Source organism: Talpa europaea (assembly GCF_964194135.1).
Source record: "Talpa europaea genome assembly, chromosome: 9".
Classification (NCBI taxonomy): domain Eukaryota; kingdom Metazoa; phylum Chordata; class Mammalia; order Eulipotyphla; family Talpidae; genus Talpa; species Talpa europaea.
The window spans coordinates 41,125,533-41,145,862 of NC_140076.1; the positions used below are offsets into that span (position 1 = coordinate 41,125,533).

The 20,330-nt window shown below is 36.1% G+C and overlaps 1 protein-coding gene across 1 annotated transcript in view; it reads left to right on the forward strand.

The window, feature by feature from the left end:
• The window catches only part of COL24A1 (collagen type XXIV alpha 1 chain), a gene marked incomplete at both ends in the record, with an annotated part of 264,900 nt that overhangs the window by 140,494 nt on the left and 104,076 nt on the right, over positions 1-20,330 (forward strand). Inside the window, 3 exons of the mRNA XM_084243185.1 lie at positions 13,126-13,179; positions 14,067-14,120; positions 15,562-15,615. Coding sequence (XP_084099311.1) covers positions 13,126-13,179; positions 14,067-14,120; positions 15,562-15,615 — 162 coding nt within the window. The remainder of the gene's footprint in view (positions 1-13,125; positions 13,180-14,066; positions 14,121-15,561; positions 15,616-20,330) is intronic.

Here is a 20,330-nt window from a genome sequence, read left to right on the forward strand (position 1 = left end):
CCCTCTCCTTAAAGATCATAATCTCAAAAAGTAATAAATATATAACAGAATAAAAACCCCAGGATAATAATGACTTGTTTTTGTTTGCTATCAAAAATGAATGTAAATAATTTATTTGATAGAGAGGAAAAGAGTAGTAGGAGCGTAGGGTAGCTTAAAATAGTCAAGAGGTCTTCCCCAAAATGTTAAGATTTTATTTAGCTCTTATAAAATGAAGAATAAAAGATTAATCATAGTACATGTGTCCTACTTCATGGAGTAATTGATAACTTAGGAGAACATAGGTATTGGGGGAAATGAAGGAATAAATTATTTCAAAAATATCCATTTACAAAGAATCATAGTGACCTACGGAATGGATTTTTACAGCATATTTTAAAAAGTTGCATGACTGTGAATTTCCTTCTATCAGAAATATCTCAGATTTCGATAGCATGTATGCTTGTAAGTTCCCTGAAATTTCTACAGTGGAAAAGTTTTCATGTACTGCTGATAGAAATGAAATACTCCTTGATAGTTCTCTTTTTAAAAACATGAGAAAAAATTAGAAATGCACTAGAACTTGTGTGTTTAGATAGTAGTATAGTATAGTGCCTTTTTAATAAGATGTCAATCTCACATGACAGCCGAAGTTCAATCAGTTACATTGATTTTTTTTAAATTAAGCTCTTCAGGACAATGATTCTATACCCTCAGATTTTCCAGAAATTCTTTATTATTTAAAATTTAGGGTTTTTTTTTCCAACTGTGCAAATAGACATAGTGACCTGACTTACCCAATATGGAAACCTATCCAATAGTTATTTTTATTTGGTTTCCAGTTAATTTAGATGAAACTGAGAGACTGTATACCTAATGAATATATAGCAATTTAATGTTACATAATTGCTGGTTATTGATTTAGGTTTCCTTCTCCATGTCGCCTGTACTAACCTGCATTTCTTCTGCTGTTTTGGGGTGCTAGACTGTACAGAATGGGTTTTGTTTTAGTTTTATAGTTATCTAGCACATACCTGGAATACTGCAGAAATCTAGCACATAAATTTTGGATTGAAATACTTGCCAACCTTGTAGCAGTAATAGTCACTTACATTCCCCATGCATTTGCTGAGGCTATTGTACAAACATCTAGTCATGGTGGGCAAATCAGAAACATTTCAGTGTCATATAGGACTGGGAAAAGGATGTAAGGAAGTGATGCAATCACCAAGACAGTTCCTCAGTGACAGGAAAAAGGGACTAATACTTTCTGAAGCATCTGTTAGTGCCATTTGTATTTTACGTTAATATCTCATTTAATCCTAAAATCTTAGAAATCAAGATTATCCTTCTTATGGGGAAAACATGAATCATACACCAACTGGATTTCTTTTTTTTCTGTAATCACAATTTTATTGTATTGGCCAGTCAGTATATAATACAGTATAGAAAAACAGGAATTTCAGCTGAGTCATAGTTCTCTTTAAATTCGGGTATTGAAAAACAAAAACTGCCATCTAAATTTGTGGTTCTTTTTAGTTTATTAATTATTACATATGAAAGAAAAGGAATGAATATATTATTTAAGAAAAAGCATATGTTTTGAGATCATGTATTGAATAGATTTGAATTCCAGTCCTGGATTTCTTCTTCCTTATTTGTAACGCTTAGTTGGAAAATATCTTTTTACATGTTGATTGTCAGGATTAGAAAATAAGAACACCCTAAGATGAAGCAGTGAGTTGAGATAACATGTGAACTATTATCAAGCAATATTTTGACAATATTAGATTATTAGATTCAGTAGCCCTGGTTTTCAGTGGGAGCTGGTCACAAAGGCACCGTCTGCCTACCATGCACCAAAATTCCAGGCACCCAAAGGAAAGCAGGTGTTCAGCACAAACCATATTCTTAGCATAAATAGTTGAGGCATTCTAATAAGGAGACATTCTTACCAGTTAATGAAATGATGGAAACCCTCCCAAAATCCAATGAAGAGCCATCATTCTAAGAATAGTAACCTCAGTCCTACTATGTTAAGTCTTTTCTACACAGACATATAGATAAAATTTCCACAAGAGGCAATATTTGAGGAGCATATAATATCTTGCAAGTAACCAATGATTTACCAAAAAAAAAAAAAAAAAAAGTCATGAAAAACTACATTAAAATCCCTCGGGGGGTGGGGGGGTTATTTCAGGGGCATAAAGATGTAGATGGTTACTTAAATGCCTGCTGGAAATCTTAAAGTGGGTCCATTCATCTTACTCTTAAAATTCAGAACCACCCAAAACTGTAACTCCCCTCAATACTCTCTATCTCCAAGATCTAGCTTAATATATATCATGTTCCCTATTATTAGATTAACCTATGTGATATCCGTAGTAGTAGAAGTAAGCAGATCAGTTGGTGGTGGTCTGGGGATCCTTATTATTGATGAATGAGAACAGTCCTTGTTTTTTTTTAAAAAAAATCTCTGTAGTAGAACCTCAGTACTAGATAAAGGTCATAAAAACCACACTCAAGGTTTTTGCTTAGAAGACCCCACTGGGTTTGCATCTTAAATAAAAGTAAAGACTAAGCCTATTGGGCTAGACTTATTACTGCAGGCAACTGAAAGATAGTTGAGTTGCAAACTTGGTGTGAATTTAGTATGCTTTGGTGGAACTATTCCATGACTGGTGCATGAGTGAAGAATCATAATATTTTTATCCTTGTAAATTGAAGATTTGTAAATTATCCTTGGCAATGTTGGCTTATAGCTTGATTGGTATTTTCTCTCTTATGATGGGATTCTAACAGTCTGCCAATGCTCTGGCATTCAAGGATCTTGCTGCCCTATCAGAGAAATATATGCGCATTTGGACAGACCTGGCATGTTTCCACGTGTCCTGGGTTAAGTAATTGGGGAAATGATATGTATAGTATGATGGTTTACAGGGCCACTTTGCTAATCTCCCTAGAGAAAGTCAGCAAATATAGGAACCTAAGAAGTCACTTGGAATTTTTGTGAGATTACTCCATCCTTTAAATAGACAGTGGGGGCATCATTAAACTTTATTATTCTCAGCACAACATTATTATGATTACAGCTAAGGCATAAATGCTCTGTTTCTACCCAGGGGAATTTTCTACCTGTCAGGAACTGGTGAGATTACTGACTTAACTAGCACATTCTACCATGTAGCAAAACTAAAATGCAAGGTCTTTAAGCCTCAATACTAGAGAATTAATGAGCTACATCATACTCAGTTTGGAAGGCAGAGGGTGAAGACAAAAGTAGACTAGTGATTCAGTAAGTCATATAGGGTAGATACTCAGAACTATCAGAAATAAATGATATAAATATCACAATCCAAGAAAGAAATGGGAAACATGACCTCATATGAGAAATAGACCTAATGATTTCGTCCTAGCAAATTAAATCTTTACCGTTCAGGAGAGCTTTCCCCGTTTTCTGCAGCATGTCTTAAATATGCTGTCCTACACTCGACCCTAAAAATATATGTCAGTCAAGGAGTCTTGCAAAGAATCAAGTTGTTCTCATACTCTGCTCTTTTGAATGAATCTCTTTGATAGTAAGTCAAACATGATAAAGTTAATATCTGCACAGGACAATCACCTATCTTGCTTAAACATTTAAGGTTACTAGCTTTTTTCTTTGATTAGTTGGGTGAAAAATAAGAGGAATTCTCCTGTTATGACACTGATGTTTGCAGTTGGCAGCAAGGGTCAAAAATATTTGCCATTGAATAAATACAGCATAAAGTCTCTGGAGAATATCCTCCTTCCTCACTGACTTCCATGTTTCCTTATTTTTTCACAACTTCAGCCAGACAAGTAAAGATCATCACATTTCTATCTGGAAGTAAATGTTGGAACTTCCACAATTTAAATATTTTAATTAAGAATCCAACATCCGGGGCCTCCCCGGTGGCGCAGCGGTTGAGCGCTGGGTTGCGAAGCTGCCCGCGGCCTCGGCGGCGCCGGTTCGATCCCCGGCTGCTCCCCGGCCACCGGAGGAGGGTCCCACATGGCGCGCAGACCTCTCCTGCCGCCCGCTGCTCCCCTCAGCAGTGTACTTCGGTCCTTCTGCCTGTTCTGCTCCCCGCTCTGGCTCTGGTGAATTCTCTCACCCTCCCGCGCTTCTGACTGTACCCAGTGCATGTATAAACAAAAAACAAGCAAGCAAGCAAATAAATAAATAAATAAATAAATAAATAAAAACATGCCTCTATAAAAAAAAAAAAAGAATCCAACATCCGGGCCTCCCTGGTGGCATAGGGGTTAAGTCAGTGCTATCATTGTGAGGGCCTGAGTTCGATCCCCAGGCAGGGAGGTGACCCACATGGCGCAGATGTCTTCTGTCTTACCCACTGTGCCCCTCAGCAGTGTATTTCAGTAAATCTGCCTGTTCTGTTCCCCACTCTGTCTCTGGTGAATCCTCTCACCCCTGTACCTCTAGCCTACACCCCAGTTCTATGCAAAAAAAAAAAAAGAATCCATAACCCAATTTGTAGAATGCATTCATTCCTACAATATTTACTGAGCACCTACTGTATACCAAGTTAGATGCTAGACAATGAGATGTGCTAGATAATAAGATGGTCTGAGATGAGCAGACCATAGCCTTTACTCTCAAAGATTCACACAAGTTTAATAGACAAGTTTTTAAAGAAATTAATAAATGATGCGATAAAACAGTCACATCTATACAAGAATTCACAATGTTGCCCTCCTGTAAATGTTGGCAAATAGTTTTAGTGATATGGAGTCTAGAATGCTCTATCTACCATCCTCACTATGAAGAAAAAGTATCCCAATTAAAAAAAAAAATTACATCCTTTTCACCTGCTCAATGAATTTTAATACCTTTAGATATCTGAATACTTTTCATATCACTTATGGCTAAATTACAGAATTTTAGAGCTAGAAAACTTGAGAGGGGTTTTTCTTGTCTATCCTCTTTATTTTGTTTTGTTTTTGAGGACTAGAGAAAAGAAACCCAGCCTGGCTCCATGACTTGCTTTAGAATTGAAGATCTATGGGCCTCCCTGGTGGTGCAGTGGTTGAGCGCTGGGTTGCGAAACTGCCCGAGGCCTCTGCAGCGCCAGTTTGATACCCAGCTGCTCCCCGGCCACTGGAGGGTCCCACATGGGTCGCAGACCTCTCCTGCCGCCTGCTGCTCCCCTCAGCAGTGTACGTCAGTCCTTCTGCCTGCTCTGCTCCCCACTCTGGCGAATCCTCTTACCCTCCCATTCTTCTGACTATATCCACTGCTTGCATAAATAAATAAATAAATAAATAAATAAATAAATAAATACATAAATATTTTTAAAAAATGAAGATATACACAGGCACTAAAGCCTTTAGCAATCCAATAATATTTTGCTGTTATTTTTCTCATTCTTAGCTACTGAGATTTGGCAACCAAAGAGTTGATGGGAGGCATAAGACAATGGCTTTTCTGAATCTAATTTTGTCTTTAGATTCAGTTCATTAAAAAAAATCTCAATACCTATGATGTCTGCATGAAAGTAATAAAAATTCAATTCTTTGTGAAAAATTGTGTTGTAAAAATATATAATTTTATAATTAATTCAAATTTATCATTTGTGAAAAAAAAGTTTTGTGAATGATCCTGCTAATTATTAGCATCTTTGAAAGTGCTTACAGCTGAAATGTTTTACAACATAAGTATCAGAACAGGACAACTTCTCTTATTTCTCACCCAACTATTTAAAGAACAAAAACTACTAACCTAAAAAGTTTAACAAAGATAGGTGATTGCTCTGTGCAGATAATAACTTTATCATGTTTGACTTACTGCCAAAAAGATTCATTCAAAAGAGCAGAATATGTGAAGAACAACTTTGCCAGGGAATTTAGTGCCAGGAAGACAGCACTGGCTGCTATTCTGTTCTCAAGCTCCCCCAACAGAAGCATGAGTAAAAGCATGTGTTAAGTATACATTCCAAGCATACTCTTTTAATCATTGCCAGATCTTCCTGAGGTGAAACTTCATTTGAACTTTTATTTCATAACTACATATTTGATCCTAAGAAAGAAGAGTCAAGCAGTTGTTAAGAAAATGTCAGAGACTAAAATCCGTATTCTGATAATGAACAGACCTTTCAGCTGTATCTTTTAGGAAACCTATATATCCAAATGTCAAGAGTGTTTTGTGGAGGAAATAAACTCTTGTCCACTCAAGAGTCTCTCAAAGCATGGAGTTATTCTCTACATTCTAAATTTAATTAACTGTATAAAATGTCTGCATTATTTAAAATATTAATGAGTGCAAGCTTTCTATAATTGTTTTTAGTGATAGTATTTATAAAAATGTATCTTCGGGCCTCCCCCGGTGGCGCAGGCGGTTGAGCGCCATGCTGTGAAGCTGTCCACAGCCTCTGCAGCACTGGTTCGATCCCAGCCAGCCGGCAAGGGTCCAACATGGCATGGCAGACCTCTCCTGTCGCACCCACTGCTCCCCTCAGCAGTGTATTTCATCAGTCTGCCTGTTCTGCTCCCTGCTCTGTCTCTGGTGAATCCTCTCATCCTCCCGCGCATCTGGCCTGTACCCCAGTTCTTGTATAAATAAATAAAGAAATCTTTTTTAAAAAATTTAAAAAATAAAAAATTTATCTTCAGTTTCAACAAACTTTAGTAAAGCTAATTAGGAACATTCCTTATATATATATATAAGGACATTTAATAGGTAGTGGTCTCCATTGGACAGTGTACTTTGTATGTATAGTCAGTGATGGAAGTTTTTTTACATCCTGTTCTCTGTGGTTCTTCTTGGCTTTTTCCTCTTCTTAGTCTTTACATTCTCTTTGGTGGTTCATCTTCCTACCAGGTCTTTATCATCCTTTTGCTAATGATTCACAAATATTTCTTTTGCATATAATTTTATTTTTAAAAACATAGATATATGTACAAAACAGACTCAAATACTCTCATATTGAAAGGAAATGTTGAGAAAAAGTTGAAAGGACAGAAACAAGAATTTATGAATTAACGTATAATTAAAAGAATACAAAAGTTTAACACAAAAACAATTGTTTTTAATTTTTTAAAATATTTATTTATACAAGAACTGGGGTACAGGCCAGATGTGTGGGAGGGTGAGAGGATTCACCAGAGACAGAGCAGGGAGCAGAACAGGCAGACTGATGAAATACACTGCTGAGGGGAGCAGCAGGCGAGATAGGAGAGGTCTGCTGCGCCATGTGGGAATCTCCCTGGCTGGCCGGGAATCGAACCTGTGCTGCAGAGGCTGTGGACAGCTTCACAGCACTGCACTCAACCACCTGCGCCACCAGGGGAGGCCCTGTTTTTAATTTTATGTATAGTTTATATTGTTTTTGTACAATGTATGCTTTCTCCTCTCAGGTATAGACCCTGTGGAATTCCCAACACCAATTCACCCTTGTCCCATCACCATAGTCCCTTGTATTCTCCCTTCAGAATGTCTCTGATTTATAAATTAAAACAGCACAGTGCTGTATGGTGGACAACATTTAAAGGATGTGATTCACAAATAACTAAACTCTTGACCACATACTCAATTGTGTTGTGACTATTCCTACCAGAATATCCTAATGGTTTCTTATACTCATCTATTTCTTACCAAAATAGATTACACATTCTTTCCACCTTCCTTCATTTTCTCCTTACCTAACTAGACAGACAAGACTATGTATTAGTGCCTTCTTGGGCAGGATTTTTTTTTTCTATAGACGAAAGTATGGAGGTATGAGAACTTGAGGCAGAGAAATAAATATCACATATGGAAGCGTGCATCCCCAGTAGTACTTGAAGTAGTTATCTTAACATGTCTGGATGATCTTCTGTTTTTCCTACCCTCAAAAGTTTATGATAAATTGAACCCTATAAAATTAACATTACCTAGGTAAAAAAAAAAAATCAACAATTTCTTAGTGTATAACCCAGTATTATTTTTATTGTGACAAGACATGATTTCTAAAAGTCTTTTATTTTTAAGCAGAGTAAACACAGTAAGATTAACACAAATATTGAGGTTAATATGTTTCTAAGATGAAACAGAATTAAATCCTAGAGAATTAGCTCAGTATATTGCATTTTCAAATATATTTGAAGCACTTTGGGGTCTGAAATTCTTTTATCTTATAAATGTAGCTGTTTCTACATTGAAAGGGAAAATTGAAACAATACAGAGAAGTTCTAAACCACAGTAAAGGCACAATGATTTTTTTAAAGAATTGTCAAGTCTAAGAACTTTATATAATTTTTTGAGTATTTTAGTTTCAACTTGGAAATATTCTAATTTTTTGTGTCCTTAGTAAATAATTAGGATGTGGTTACTTTTAAAAATTGAGCTAGAGTATTTGAGTTTTTACTGACGTGAAAAAAATATTTCTTCACAATCTAACAAGTGATTTATTATACATAAGGCTTTTTGGCCTTCCAAATTCTGCTTTAGCTAACAAAAATATTTAAATAGCCTGTTACATATTTTATTTTGCAAAAAAAAAAGTGTTTTCAATCATTGTTGAATTGTCTAACTCTTAACATTCAAGATGTTTTGGCTAACAGTTTTGTCATTTTCTGTGACATATGTTAGATGTGGAATCAGTGTTTTGCACTTGATCTTAGCCAAAAGGCCAAGAAGCGATGGAATCAGTGTTTTGAAACATTTTATTGGACTTCTTGTCAAAATGTTATATATTGCTGGCAATTATTATATATGAAGGCTATGTTTTCAATGTCTATTTTGTATTTCCTTTAAATACCCAACAAATAGTTTGGGCTTTGAGGTTTATACAGTCTCTCTCACAACTACTCAACTCTGCCTTCCTAGGGTATAAATGGCGGAAGACAATAGGTAATCAAATGGACTTGGCCATGCTCTAATGGAATAAAACAGGCAAAACCAGGCAGCAGGTCTTCAGTGTCATAATTGTTGATTCTTTTTTTTTTTTTTTAAATTTTTTTTTTTATAGAGGCATGTTTTTATTTATTTATTTGTTTGTTTGTTTTGTTTGTTTATACATGCACTGGGTACAGTCAGAAGCGCGGGAGGGTGAGAGAATTCACCAGAGCCAGAGCGGGAGGCAGAGCAGGCAGAAGGACCGAAGTACACTGCTGAGGGGAGCAGTGGGCGGCAGGAGAGGTCTGCGTGCCATGTGGGACCCTCCTCCGGTGGCCGGGGAGCAGCCGGGGATCGAACCGGCGCCGCAGAGGCCGCGGGCAGCTTCGCAACCCAGCACTCAACCGCTGCACCACTGGGGAGGCCCTTAATTGTTGATTCTTTATCTGATGCTCTGTAGTACTTTATTCTGTGGCAACTTATGCTATCAATTCGAGTTATTAGTCATTTCTAAATTGATCGGTATGGTACCTTATACATGATTTATGTTCAGTGTCATGCTTTTCAACTTTTGGACAATGTACATCGTTTCAATAACAGTAATTCAGAATGTTCCTGCAGAAATGTATAATGTGGAAATAAATGGAAGAACCTTATAAACTATTGGGAGTAATCAAAGTTTTAATGAAAGATAAAGTCAAGCCAGGAATAATATTTAGTTATTGTGATGGTTTTAAAATGTGCCAGCAATTTTTGATATTCCTTCAAAATGTGGAGGTTGAATTTTATTCCCTGAGTGTGGAGTGGACTTAGTGACTTGCTTCTAATGAATAGGATATGGCAAAAGTGACAGTGTATAGATAGGTCATAAAAGACTGCAGCTTCTTCCCCAATCACTGTCTCTTTGTGGGTATCTCTTTAGGATTATCTGCCTTTGAGGAAAGACAACTGCCCTATAGATAGTGCATATGGAGTGAAGCATTGAGGCCTCTTTCCAACCTTCAGTGAGGCTCTGAGGATTCCAGCAACAGCCTTCTTGGAAATGGATTCTGCGGTCTCAGCTAAGCCCTCAGATAACTGCAGTTCATTCCAAATCTTGACTATAACCTCATGAATATCTCTGAGCCAGAACTACCCAAATGAGCTGTTCTCAACTTTCTGACTGACAAAAACTATGAGAAAAGGGTTCATTGTTTTAAGCCACTAATTTTGAGGGGTAATTGGTTCTGCAGCAATAGACAGCTAATACAGTAATATAAAAGATTTAAACATTAGTTTTGAAATGAAGGAAAGCAATTAGGAAGACACAAAAAAATCATTCCTACAGTACCATAGGATTAAAAAAAAATTACAGCCTTTCCCACATACATTTCACTTGCATTTAAGTGCTTTAAAGTCCAAAATATAATTTTTAATCTTGACTCTTGCATACATAGCACTTGAGGTTTCATGGGTAAAAACTGGGACAAGTAATGATACTCTAGTGTGTCCTTTTAAACACTACTTCTGCTAATAAGGAAGTGAAGACTATAGGGCAACTTGGTCCAAAACTTGTCTCTTAATGTGAGTTCTACAACTCACAATATATCTCTGCTGCAAGGAAGCTCATAAGAGGTAGGGACCTGGTTAGCATGTGGTCCTTGGAAACAGATAAAACTTGCCAGTGCCATTTCACTGACAGAAATATTTTGGTTCCCAACCAATGAAGAGGGAACCATATATTAGCTTGTTTAAAAAGAATTATCCTGTGAAATAAAGTAAAAAGTAGGTTTTAAATATAATTTCTTTTCAAACGAATATTTTTCAATTGAAAATGAATTTCCTTTTGCAAGCAGAACAAAATTAGATTCTAAATAGAATAATTTTGCAAACTACTTTTTGCTGCCAAACTTCTTGAAAGAATAATCCACGCAGTTTTCCCTTTTGCCACCAAACTTCTTAAGACACTAATCCACACAATTTTTTCCCACTTTCTCTTACCCATACCTTCTTAACACTTTGGCAAACAGGCCCAAACACACAAAAGCCACTGGAATTGTTCTTACAGATTACCAGCAGCCATGAAACTGCCAAATTCTATGATTCTGTCAGAACATTGATCCTTCTCAAGCCTTCCCACATAACACTGATTTCTTTCTCCTTGATATTTGATCTTCCCTCATTTCTGTTATTTGTACATTCCTCATTCTCCTCCTGACTCTTCCTATTTTTAATTTTTTTAATGTGTCTGTCTTGTAGTTGCTTGTTTCTCCTACTTTATTTTTAATAAGACCTCCTCTACCCTGACACCACCACCTCCCCTCTGGTAACCTCAGTTCTGCAGTCAATGTCCACTATTCTATTTTTATTTTGTTTTGCCCATTCATTTGTCTTTAGGATTTTATTGTTTTTCTTCTCTTAACTTGGAGAAGATGTGCATTTACTTTATGTTATTAGATTATGAACTCTCTAGTATATTTTATTTATGTCTGTATACTCTATAACTCCTAACTCAGGCCTATTACATGAACAATATACACATGTTTAGTTTTATTTTCTTCAGATCGCTTTGCATTTTCTGGACAAGTTGATTGGCAATCTGAAAACCAGAACTTGGGCCTCCCTTGGTGGCGCAGCGGTTGAGCGCTGGGCTGCAAAGCTGCCCGCAGCCTCTGCAGCGCTGGTTCGATCCCCAGCCGCCGGCAAGGGTCCCACTTGGCGCGCAGACCTCTCCTGCTGCCCGCTGCTCCCCTCAGCAGTGTACTTCAGTCCTTCTGCCTGTTGTGCTCCCTGCTCTGGCTCTGGTGAATTCTGTCAGTCACCCTCCCGCGCTTCTGACTGTACCCAATGCTTTTATAAATAAATAAATATTTTTTAAATAAATAAATAAATAAAGACCAGAACTTGGTTCGGTACATTTTATACCCTCATCTTTTGTGAGGTTATTTCTATGAGAATGACTTGAAAAGTAGGCTAATTGAGCTAGCTGTCAAAGTTTTACAATTTTATGTCAATATTTATTTTAATTCACCCTATTTTTAGAATAAAAAAGTGCTGTAAAGGATAAACCTAAATGTTGTTGGCTAAACTTGCAAAAAGTTATTTTTGTTTATATTGATAGTTCAGTGCAGGTATTCACAGATTGCTCTCTCCTATGAAGTTATTCAGAATCCCAGTTTCCTTTTCTCTGTGGCTCCATCAGTTTGTAAGGCTTTTAGCTCAGGGATGAAAAGAAAGTGAAGAAAATCACCTATTTCTCAGGTAAATAAGTGCCAGATATTATCAGTTTTAAAATAAGTGCCAGATATTATCAGTTTTTTTTTTTTTTTAGAGGCATGTGTTTTTTTTTATTTATTCGTTTGTTTTGTTTATACATGCACTGGGTACAGTCAGAAGTGCAGGAGGGTGAGAGAATTCACCAGAGCCAGAGCGGGGAGCAGAGCAGGCAGAAGGACCGAAGTACACTGCTGAGGGGAGCAGCGGGCGGCAGGAGAGGTCTGCGAGCCATGTGGGACCCTCATCCGGTGGCCTGGGAGCAGCCGGGGATCGAACCGGCGCCTCAGAGGCTGCGGGCAGCTTCGCAACCCAGCGCTCAACCGCTGCGCCACCGGGGAGGCCCGGATATATTATCAGTTTTAAATGCATATTGCATCATTCATCATCATCACTCATCATAGTTTTGCTGCAGTAAGAAGCCTATTATATTTTGTAATTGTTCACTTTTTAATTTAGTTGTTTTTGCCTCTGTTACAAGACATTTTGCCTTATGAAGGCAGGACCTAAATAGCTTTGTTCACTAGTGAAATCTCAGCATCTGTTACGATGTCTGGGACAGAGTGTGCACCAAATATTTCTTGAGTGAATGAATGGATGAAATAAAAGGCATGTGCCGTTCCTTCATGTACTGAGGAACTTTAAAGGAAGGAAATTGCAGTAGTGACTTCTTAAACTTATGTAACCACATCAAGAAGCAAAAATGAAAACTAACTCTGGAAGTTTTTATGATACCCACTAGATTATAAATTCCACAAGGATGGGAACTGTGTTTGAATTTGAAATTCATTGTCTGCCCAAGTACTGTCAACATATCCGACATTCATATATTTGTTGATGGACTGAATAGATTAATTCTGATATGAGGTCAGACTGACATCAAAAAAAGGAAGGATTTTGCTCTAAGATAAATTTTAGGATAAGTTAGAAACATAATGACTACAGGTAATTTTCAAACCTGGATGCTAAAATAAATAAACAAAAACCAGGATGCCATAATAGCAATGCAATACATTTTCTTTTATAATTTTTCCTAAAAGGGATCTGTTGGTTTACCTGGAGAAGTTGGAATAACTGGAAGTATTGGAGAAAAGGTAACTTCTTCCGTTATTCTTTTTAGCAGTAAAACTTTTATGCTCAAATCAATGGAGAAATATTTGTATGACATTTTATGTTAATTAGAAATCACTCATCATTATATTACCTGTGCTGAATCTCTTAAGGATATGGAAATAGAGATAATACCATATATGTCTCCAAATTTTAAAGAGAAGTGCATTCTTTGTAATAATATGGTCTGAAGTGAAAATATGAAACTGATGGTACAGGCTTGTGACTAGAAATATTTGTATCTGCCTTATGAGAGCAAACACTCCAAAGAAAGCAGTTTTGACAGAAAAATATGCTATCAGTTTACCTGATCCAAGTCTCAGACACAATCTCTTTATTTCCAGTATGCTGGTATTCATGGTTATGTCTGGCTATTGTAATGGAATTTTAATGTGAGTCTGTCTAGTCTTTATAATTGTTTCAGTGGCATTTAAGTGTGGTAAGTAGACTGCATAAATAAAACTTTGTTCAATGGTTATACAGATTAGTTATTTTTTATAATATATTTGATACTTGTACTATTCTGGTATTTATATGTATCTCAAAATTGTAAGTATTTTTACTAAAAAAAAGCTCTAGTATATGAAGCATGGTTGGTTGATAATCCTGTTAATTCATGATTTCTATTTTCATTTTAATAATATTTTTAGTATTTTAGCCCTTGAAAAACATCTTACAGGCATTTTTAGTCTCTTAAAAATCTAGCAAAGTTTTGGGTACAAGTGCAAAATTTGTAAATTGAAAAATTACTAGAAATTAAGATCATAGATGCATATAAGGTATGATTCTGACAGAAATTTTCCCACCCAGGCTTAACTCAATCACGACTAAATGATATGCCTCAACATTTGTCTTCTCTTTGTTTCAAAAGGGAGAACGTGGAAGTCCAGGTCCAGTAGGTCCCCAGGGGGAGAAGGGTGTTATGGTAAGAATTTGATGATTTGAAGACACATTTCCACAGAGTGCAATAAAGTTAAGGCATTCCAGAGGTGGAATTGCCTTGAATGGAATTTAAGTAAATAATAATGCTAGCATTTCTGTTTTTTCTTTAAACAGTTTATCTTTCAGAATGTTGTATGGCGCTAAAGAGCATGCAAATCAGATGATTTGGTCAAATAAGTCTATAATTTTAAGAGAATTAAACTACCATAATCTAGCTAAAATGGATGAGGAATAAAATTCAATTAGGAGTCCACTTTTCTTTCACAATTAGTAGTTTATTTCTTATTTTTTAAATTTAATTTTTTTAAAGTGTTTGCTTTTTTGGGGGTGTGTAGGCCAGAGGGTCAGAAAGTGAGAGGATTCACCTGAGACAGAGTGGGGAGCAAAACAGGCAGGTCTACTGAAATACACTGCTGAAGGGATCAGCGGGCAAGTCAGGAGAGGTCTGCTGGGCTATGTGTGGGTTAGCTCCCTGGCCGGGGATAAAACTCAGGCTGTAGTGGTGACAGCACTGAGACTTAACCCCGAGGCCACCAGGGAATCCCTCACAATTAGTAGCTTATTACACATCACCATTGCCCCTCTTCCATGAGCTTATGGTCATGATTCCTTGCTATGTGGAAACTAATTAAAAGCTTTGCATTATTTCTTATATCATTAAGATAGCACTAGTTGACAGATTTTATATTTGGATTGCACTTTTTAGTGTATCAAAATTCTTAAATATGCTAGGAACTAGAATACATTAAATTAATTTAATCAATTTAATAATTTTCAGAATTATGAGTGATCTGGTAGCATATAATACTGTCTATAAATTCATTTTACGTAGGTTTTTGTTCAGTTTTAACTTCTGTTTTATCAGAAAAAGCACAATAAGATTTATTGAGCTATCTCTAGTTAGTATCAACTGGAAAATTTAATATGCCCAAAGGATCATAATAATTGAGGAATTATTACCTCTAAAACAGTCTCTGTAACAGTGTTAATACCATAAAGGGTGTGGTCCTTCTAAAAGTTGACAGAGTATTTGTGCCCATCTACATTCCTTATTTATAAAATTTCCTAACTTCTGAAAATGATATTTTTCATAAGCTGTATAGTATGCATCTATGCATAGCATGTCGTAAACTACAGAAAGATATAATGAATATTCTCAGTAGGTTATAGTATGTGATGCTGTCTCGAAATTTTCTATTTTTGGCAAAAACTTTCTAATAAAAGGGTATTCAGCTTCTATGTGAACATTTTTTATAGCTTGTCTGAGAAACTTTTTCTATGTCTTCCTTATCTTGAATTCAGGAATGGGACATCTCATCATATTTTCACTTTTTATTCCCATTTATAATCTGTTGACTTGTGTTCAATGAATTTTATTATGATCTGGAGTTTATATCCTTCATATTTTTTTCCTCAACTTTTAGGGATATCCAGGTCCCCCAGGGGCTCCAGGACCCGTGGGTCCATTGGGATTACCTGTAAGTATAGCACAGCCTTTATATCCCCTTCCAGAATGTTTATTTAAGCCCATCATTTTGCTTATGCCAAACTTTGTTTTCATGCAAAATAAGTAATGTGCAAACTAAGACTAATTCTCTCCCTAGTCAATGCAAAACTCCAGAATATGTCTTGGTATCAGAAACTTCCTACCTCTACTTGCTGTATTGTTTACTGCTCATTTCTAATAGTACAACCAGTCTCAGTTTTACAGCCTGTACTAAAAAATATTTAAACTTTCTTTTGAATAACCACATAAAAGAAAACTGAGTTAGTAATCAAGATTAGAAGGGACCAATTGAATAAATGGTATTTGCAAGATCTCAAATGACAACATAATTTGTAGAAAATATACCTTTATTAAACAGAAATTAGTTTTAAAAATACTCATATTTGTTGTTTGTAGGAACAGAGAAATCTTGACTCTAAAGATTTTGCTTATCAAAAGCCGACATTTCTTATAAACTTAAATATGAAAATGGTCAGCCTTTATGATCCCTAACCACACTGTTCTTATCAGAAATGGTTTATGCTATTTTGTGAATTGTCTGTTTTGAAGATAAGTCCAATTTTTTAGTGTATTGAGCATACATATTTAGCAAATTAAGTTGCCTTCTAAAATTAGGAAGACTATTCTAGGCCACAATTGCCAAACTTTTGACTCATACAAGATAAAATAAATTTGAGTCCTATAAAACTTAATATTTTGGCTATCTAGTGTTATGTAGATAATTTGTTTTTAATTAAATCTTCATTTTTTTTTTTTTTTTACAATTAGAAGAGCTTTTATTTTTTTTTTTTTTTTATAAATTTTATTGTTATATTCCCCATACAATTGCAGCCCCCCATTCTGACCCCAATCCCTCCCCTCCCGCCCCCGCCCCCCTAAAAGTGTCTCTGGTTCATAGTTTTTTGTTGATTTTGATTTTCACTTTCTTATAGTTATTCATTTTCCTGGTCCCTTATTTAAGTTTTCTAGATTCCTGCTATGAGTGAGACCATCCGGTATTTTTCTTTTTCTTTTTGGCTTATTTCGCTGAGCATGATCCCTTCCAGCGCCATCCATGTTGCAGCAAATTGCATGTGTTTATCTTTTTTGAATGCTGAGTAATATTCCATGGTATATATGTACCACATCTTCTTGATCCAGTCATCTATTTTTGGGCATTTGGGTTGTTTCCAAAGCTTAGCTATTGTAAACAGTGCTGCTATAAACATAGGGGTGCAGGTGTTCTTTGGAATTGATGTTTCTGTGTCCTTTGGGTAAATACCTAGGAGTGGAATTGCTGGGTCATATGGAAGCTCTATGTTTAGTAGGTCCAGAAATCTCCACACAGCTTTCCACAGTGGTTGGACCAGTTTGCACTCCCACCAACAGTGCAGAAGAGTTCCTTTTTCTCCACACCCTCGCCAACATTTGTTGTTGCTAGTTTTTTTAATATGTGCCATTCTCACTGGTGTAAGATGGTATCTCATGGTAGTTTTGATTTGCATTTCCCTGATGACAAGTGATGTTGAACATTTTTTCATATGCCTGTTGGCCATTTGCATTTCCTCTTCAGAGAAGTTTCTTTTAAGCTCTTCTGCCCATTTTTTGACTGGATTATTTTCTTTGTTGTTGTTGAGACTCATCAGCTCTTTGCAGATTTTTGTGATCAGTCCTTTATCATTAGTGTTGGGTGCAAAAATGTTCTCCCAGTTGGTGGGGTTTCTCTTTGTTTTTGTTATTGTCTCTTTTGCTGTGCAAAAGCTCTTTAATTTGATATAGTCCCAGCTGTTTATCTTTGCCTTCACTATCACTGCTTTGGGTGATGTGTCTGTAAAGATGTCTTTGATGTGCAAATCACGTAGTGTTTCGCCTATATTTCCTTCTATATATTTTATGGTTTCAGGTCTTATGTCTAGTTCTTTAATCCATTTTGAGTTGATTTTTGTGTATGGTGTGAGGTGGTGGTCAAGCTTCATTCTTTTGCATGTAGCGACCCAGTTTTCCCAGCACCATTTATTGAACAAACTTTCTTTGCTCCAATGCATAGTCTTTGCTCCTTTGTCAAAGATTAGTAGACCATAAACCTGTGGGTTTATTTCTGGATTTTCTATTCGATTCCATTGGTCTGTATGTCTGTTCTTGTTCCAATACCATGCGGTTTTGATGATTATGGCTTTGTAGTATAGTTTGAAGTCTGGGAGTCTGATGCCTCCATTCCCTTCTTTTTTTTTCAGGAGAGCTTTGGCTATTCGGGGTTTTTTGTGATTCCATATGAATTTCATCAATAATTGTTCTATTTCTTTGAAGAATGACATTGAAATTTTGATTGGAATAGCATTGAATCTGTATATTGCTTTTGGAAGGATGGCCATTTTAATAATGTTTATTCTTCCAATCCATGAGCAGGGGATGTCTCTCCATTTCTTTGTGTCTTCTTCTATTTCTTTTAACAGTGTTTTATAGTTTTCTTTGTATAGGTCCTTTACCTCTTTTGTTAGATTTATTCCCAAATATTTGATTTTTTTTGTTTCAATAACAAAAGGGATGGTCTTTTTGATTTCTTCTTCTTCAGATTTATTGTTTGTGTATAGGAAGGCTACTGACTTTTGCGTGTTGATTTTGTATCCTGCCACTTTACTGAACTGATTGATGAGTTGAATTAGCTTTTCTGTGGAGTTTTTGGGGTTCTCTATGTATAATATCATATCGTCTGCAAATAGTGATAGTTTGACTTCTTCTTTTCCTATTTGGATTCCTTGGATGTCTTTCTCTTGTCTTATTGCCCTGGCTAGGACTTCCAGTATTATATTGAAAAGCAATGGTGAGAGTGGACATCCTTGTCTTGTTCCAGATCTTAATGGAATTGCTTTCAGCTTTTCACCATTGAGAATGATACTGGCTGTTGGCTTGTCATAGATGGCCTTTATGATGTTGAGGTATGTTCCTTGTATCCCAAGAATTTCAAGGGCTTTTATCATGAATGGGTGTTGCACTTTGTCGAAAGCTTTCTCAGCATCTATTGATATTATCATATGGTTTTTATATTTCTTTTTGTTGATGTGTTGGATAACGTTGATTGATTTTCGGATGTTAAACCATCCTTGTGCCCCTGGAATGAATCCAACTTGGTCGTGGTGAATTATCTTATGGATACATTGTTGGATTCTGATAGCTAAAATTTTATTGAGGATTTTTGCATCAGTGTTCATTAGGGAGATTGGCCTGTAGTTTTCCTTTTTTGTGTTGTCCTTGTTCGGTTTTGGTATTAGTGTAAAGTTGGCTTCATAGAACGTGTTTGGTATTGTCCCTTCCTTCTCAATTTTTTGGAAGAGTTTGTGAAGGATAGGCACTAATTCGTCTCTGAATGTTTGGTAGAATTCATTTGTAAATCCATCAGGTCCTGGGCTTTTGTTTTTGGGGAGGTTTTTGATTACCATTTCAATTTCGCTAATTGTAATTGGTCTGTTTAGGTGTTCTATTTCTTCTTTATCTAGCTTTGGGTGATTGTAGAGTTGTAGGAATTTGTCCATCTCCTCTAGATTGTTAAACTTGTTTCCATATAACTGTTCATAGTAGTTACTGATTATTCTTTTGATTTCTGCTGTGTCCGTTGTGATTTCTCCTCTTTCATTGATGATCCTGTTTATTTGTGCTTTCTCCCTTTTTTCCTTTGTGAGCCTGGCTAGGGGTTTGTCTATTTTATTGATTTTTTCAAAGAACCAGCTCTTGGTTTCATTGATCTTTTGGATTGTTTTTTTAGTTTCAATTTCATTTATTTCTGCTTTGGTTTTTATTATTTCTTTTCTTCTACTGGTTTTGGGGTTTTCTTGTTGTTCTTTTTCTAGATCTTTGAGCTTCGAGATTAGGTTGTTTCTTTGCGTTCTTTCTTGTTTCTTGATGTGAGCTTCTATTGCTATATATTTTCCTCTTATTACTGCTTTTGCTGCATCCCATACATTTAGGATATTGGTGTCCTCCTTGTCGTTCAATTCAAAAAATTTTTTAATTTCTTCTTTGATCTCCTCATTAGTCCAATGGTCTTCCAGTAGTGTGGTTTTTAATCTCCATGAGGTAGGAAAGTTCCTTGCCTTCTTTTTATGGTTTATTTCTAGTTTGATGCCTTCATGGTCAGAAAAGATGGTTGATATGATTTCAATCTTGGTATATCTGTTGATGTTTGTCTTGTGCCCCAGTATGTGATCGATCCTGGAGAATGATCCGTGTGCGCTTGAGAAAAATGTGTACTCCATTTTTTTGGGGTTTAGTGTTCTATAGATGTCTGTTAAGCCCAATTGCTCTAGGTCTTTATTTAGAGCTTTGGTTTCTTTACTTATTTTTTGTCTTGTTGATCTATCCATTGTTGATAGTGGTGTGTTGAAGTCTCCCACTACGTATGTGTTTTCTCTGATGTCTGTTTTCAGAGAGGACAACAGTTGTCTGATATATTTTGGTGCTCCTTCGTTTGGTGAGTATATGTTAATGAGTGTTATTTCTTCTTGAAGTATTGTCCCCTTGATCATAATGTAGTGACCATTGGGGTCTCTTTTTATCTTTTTGAGTTTGAAATCTGTTTTATCTGATATAAGTATAGCTGTTCCTGCTTTCTTTTTTGGTCCATTTGCTTGTAGGATTGTTTTCCATCCTTTAACTTTGAGCCTATTTTTATCTTTTGTAGCTAAATGTGTTTCCTGGAGACAGCAAAAGGTT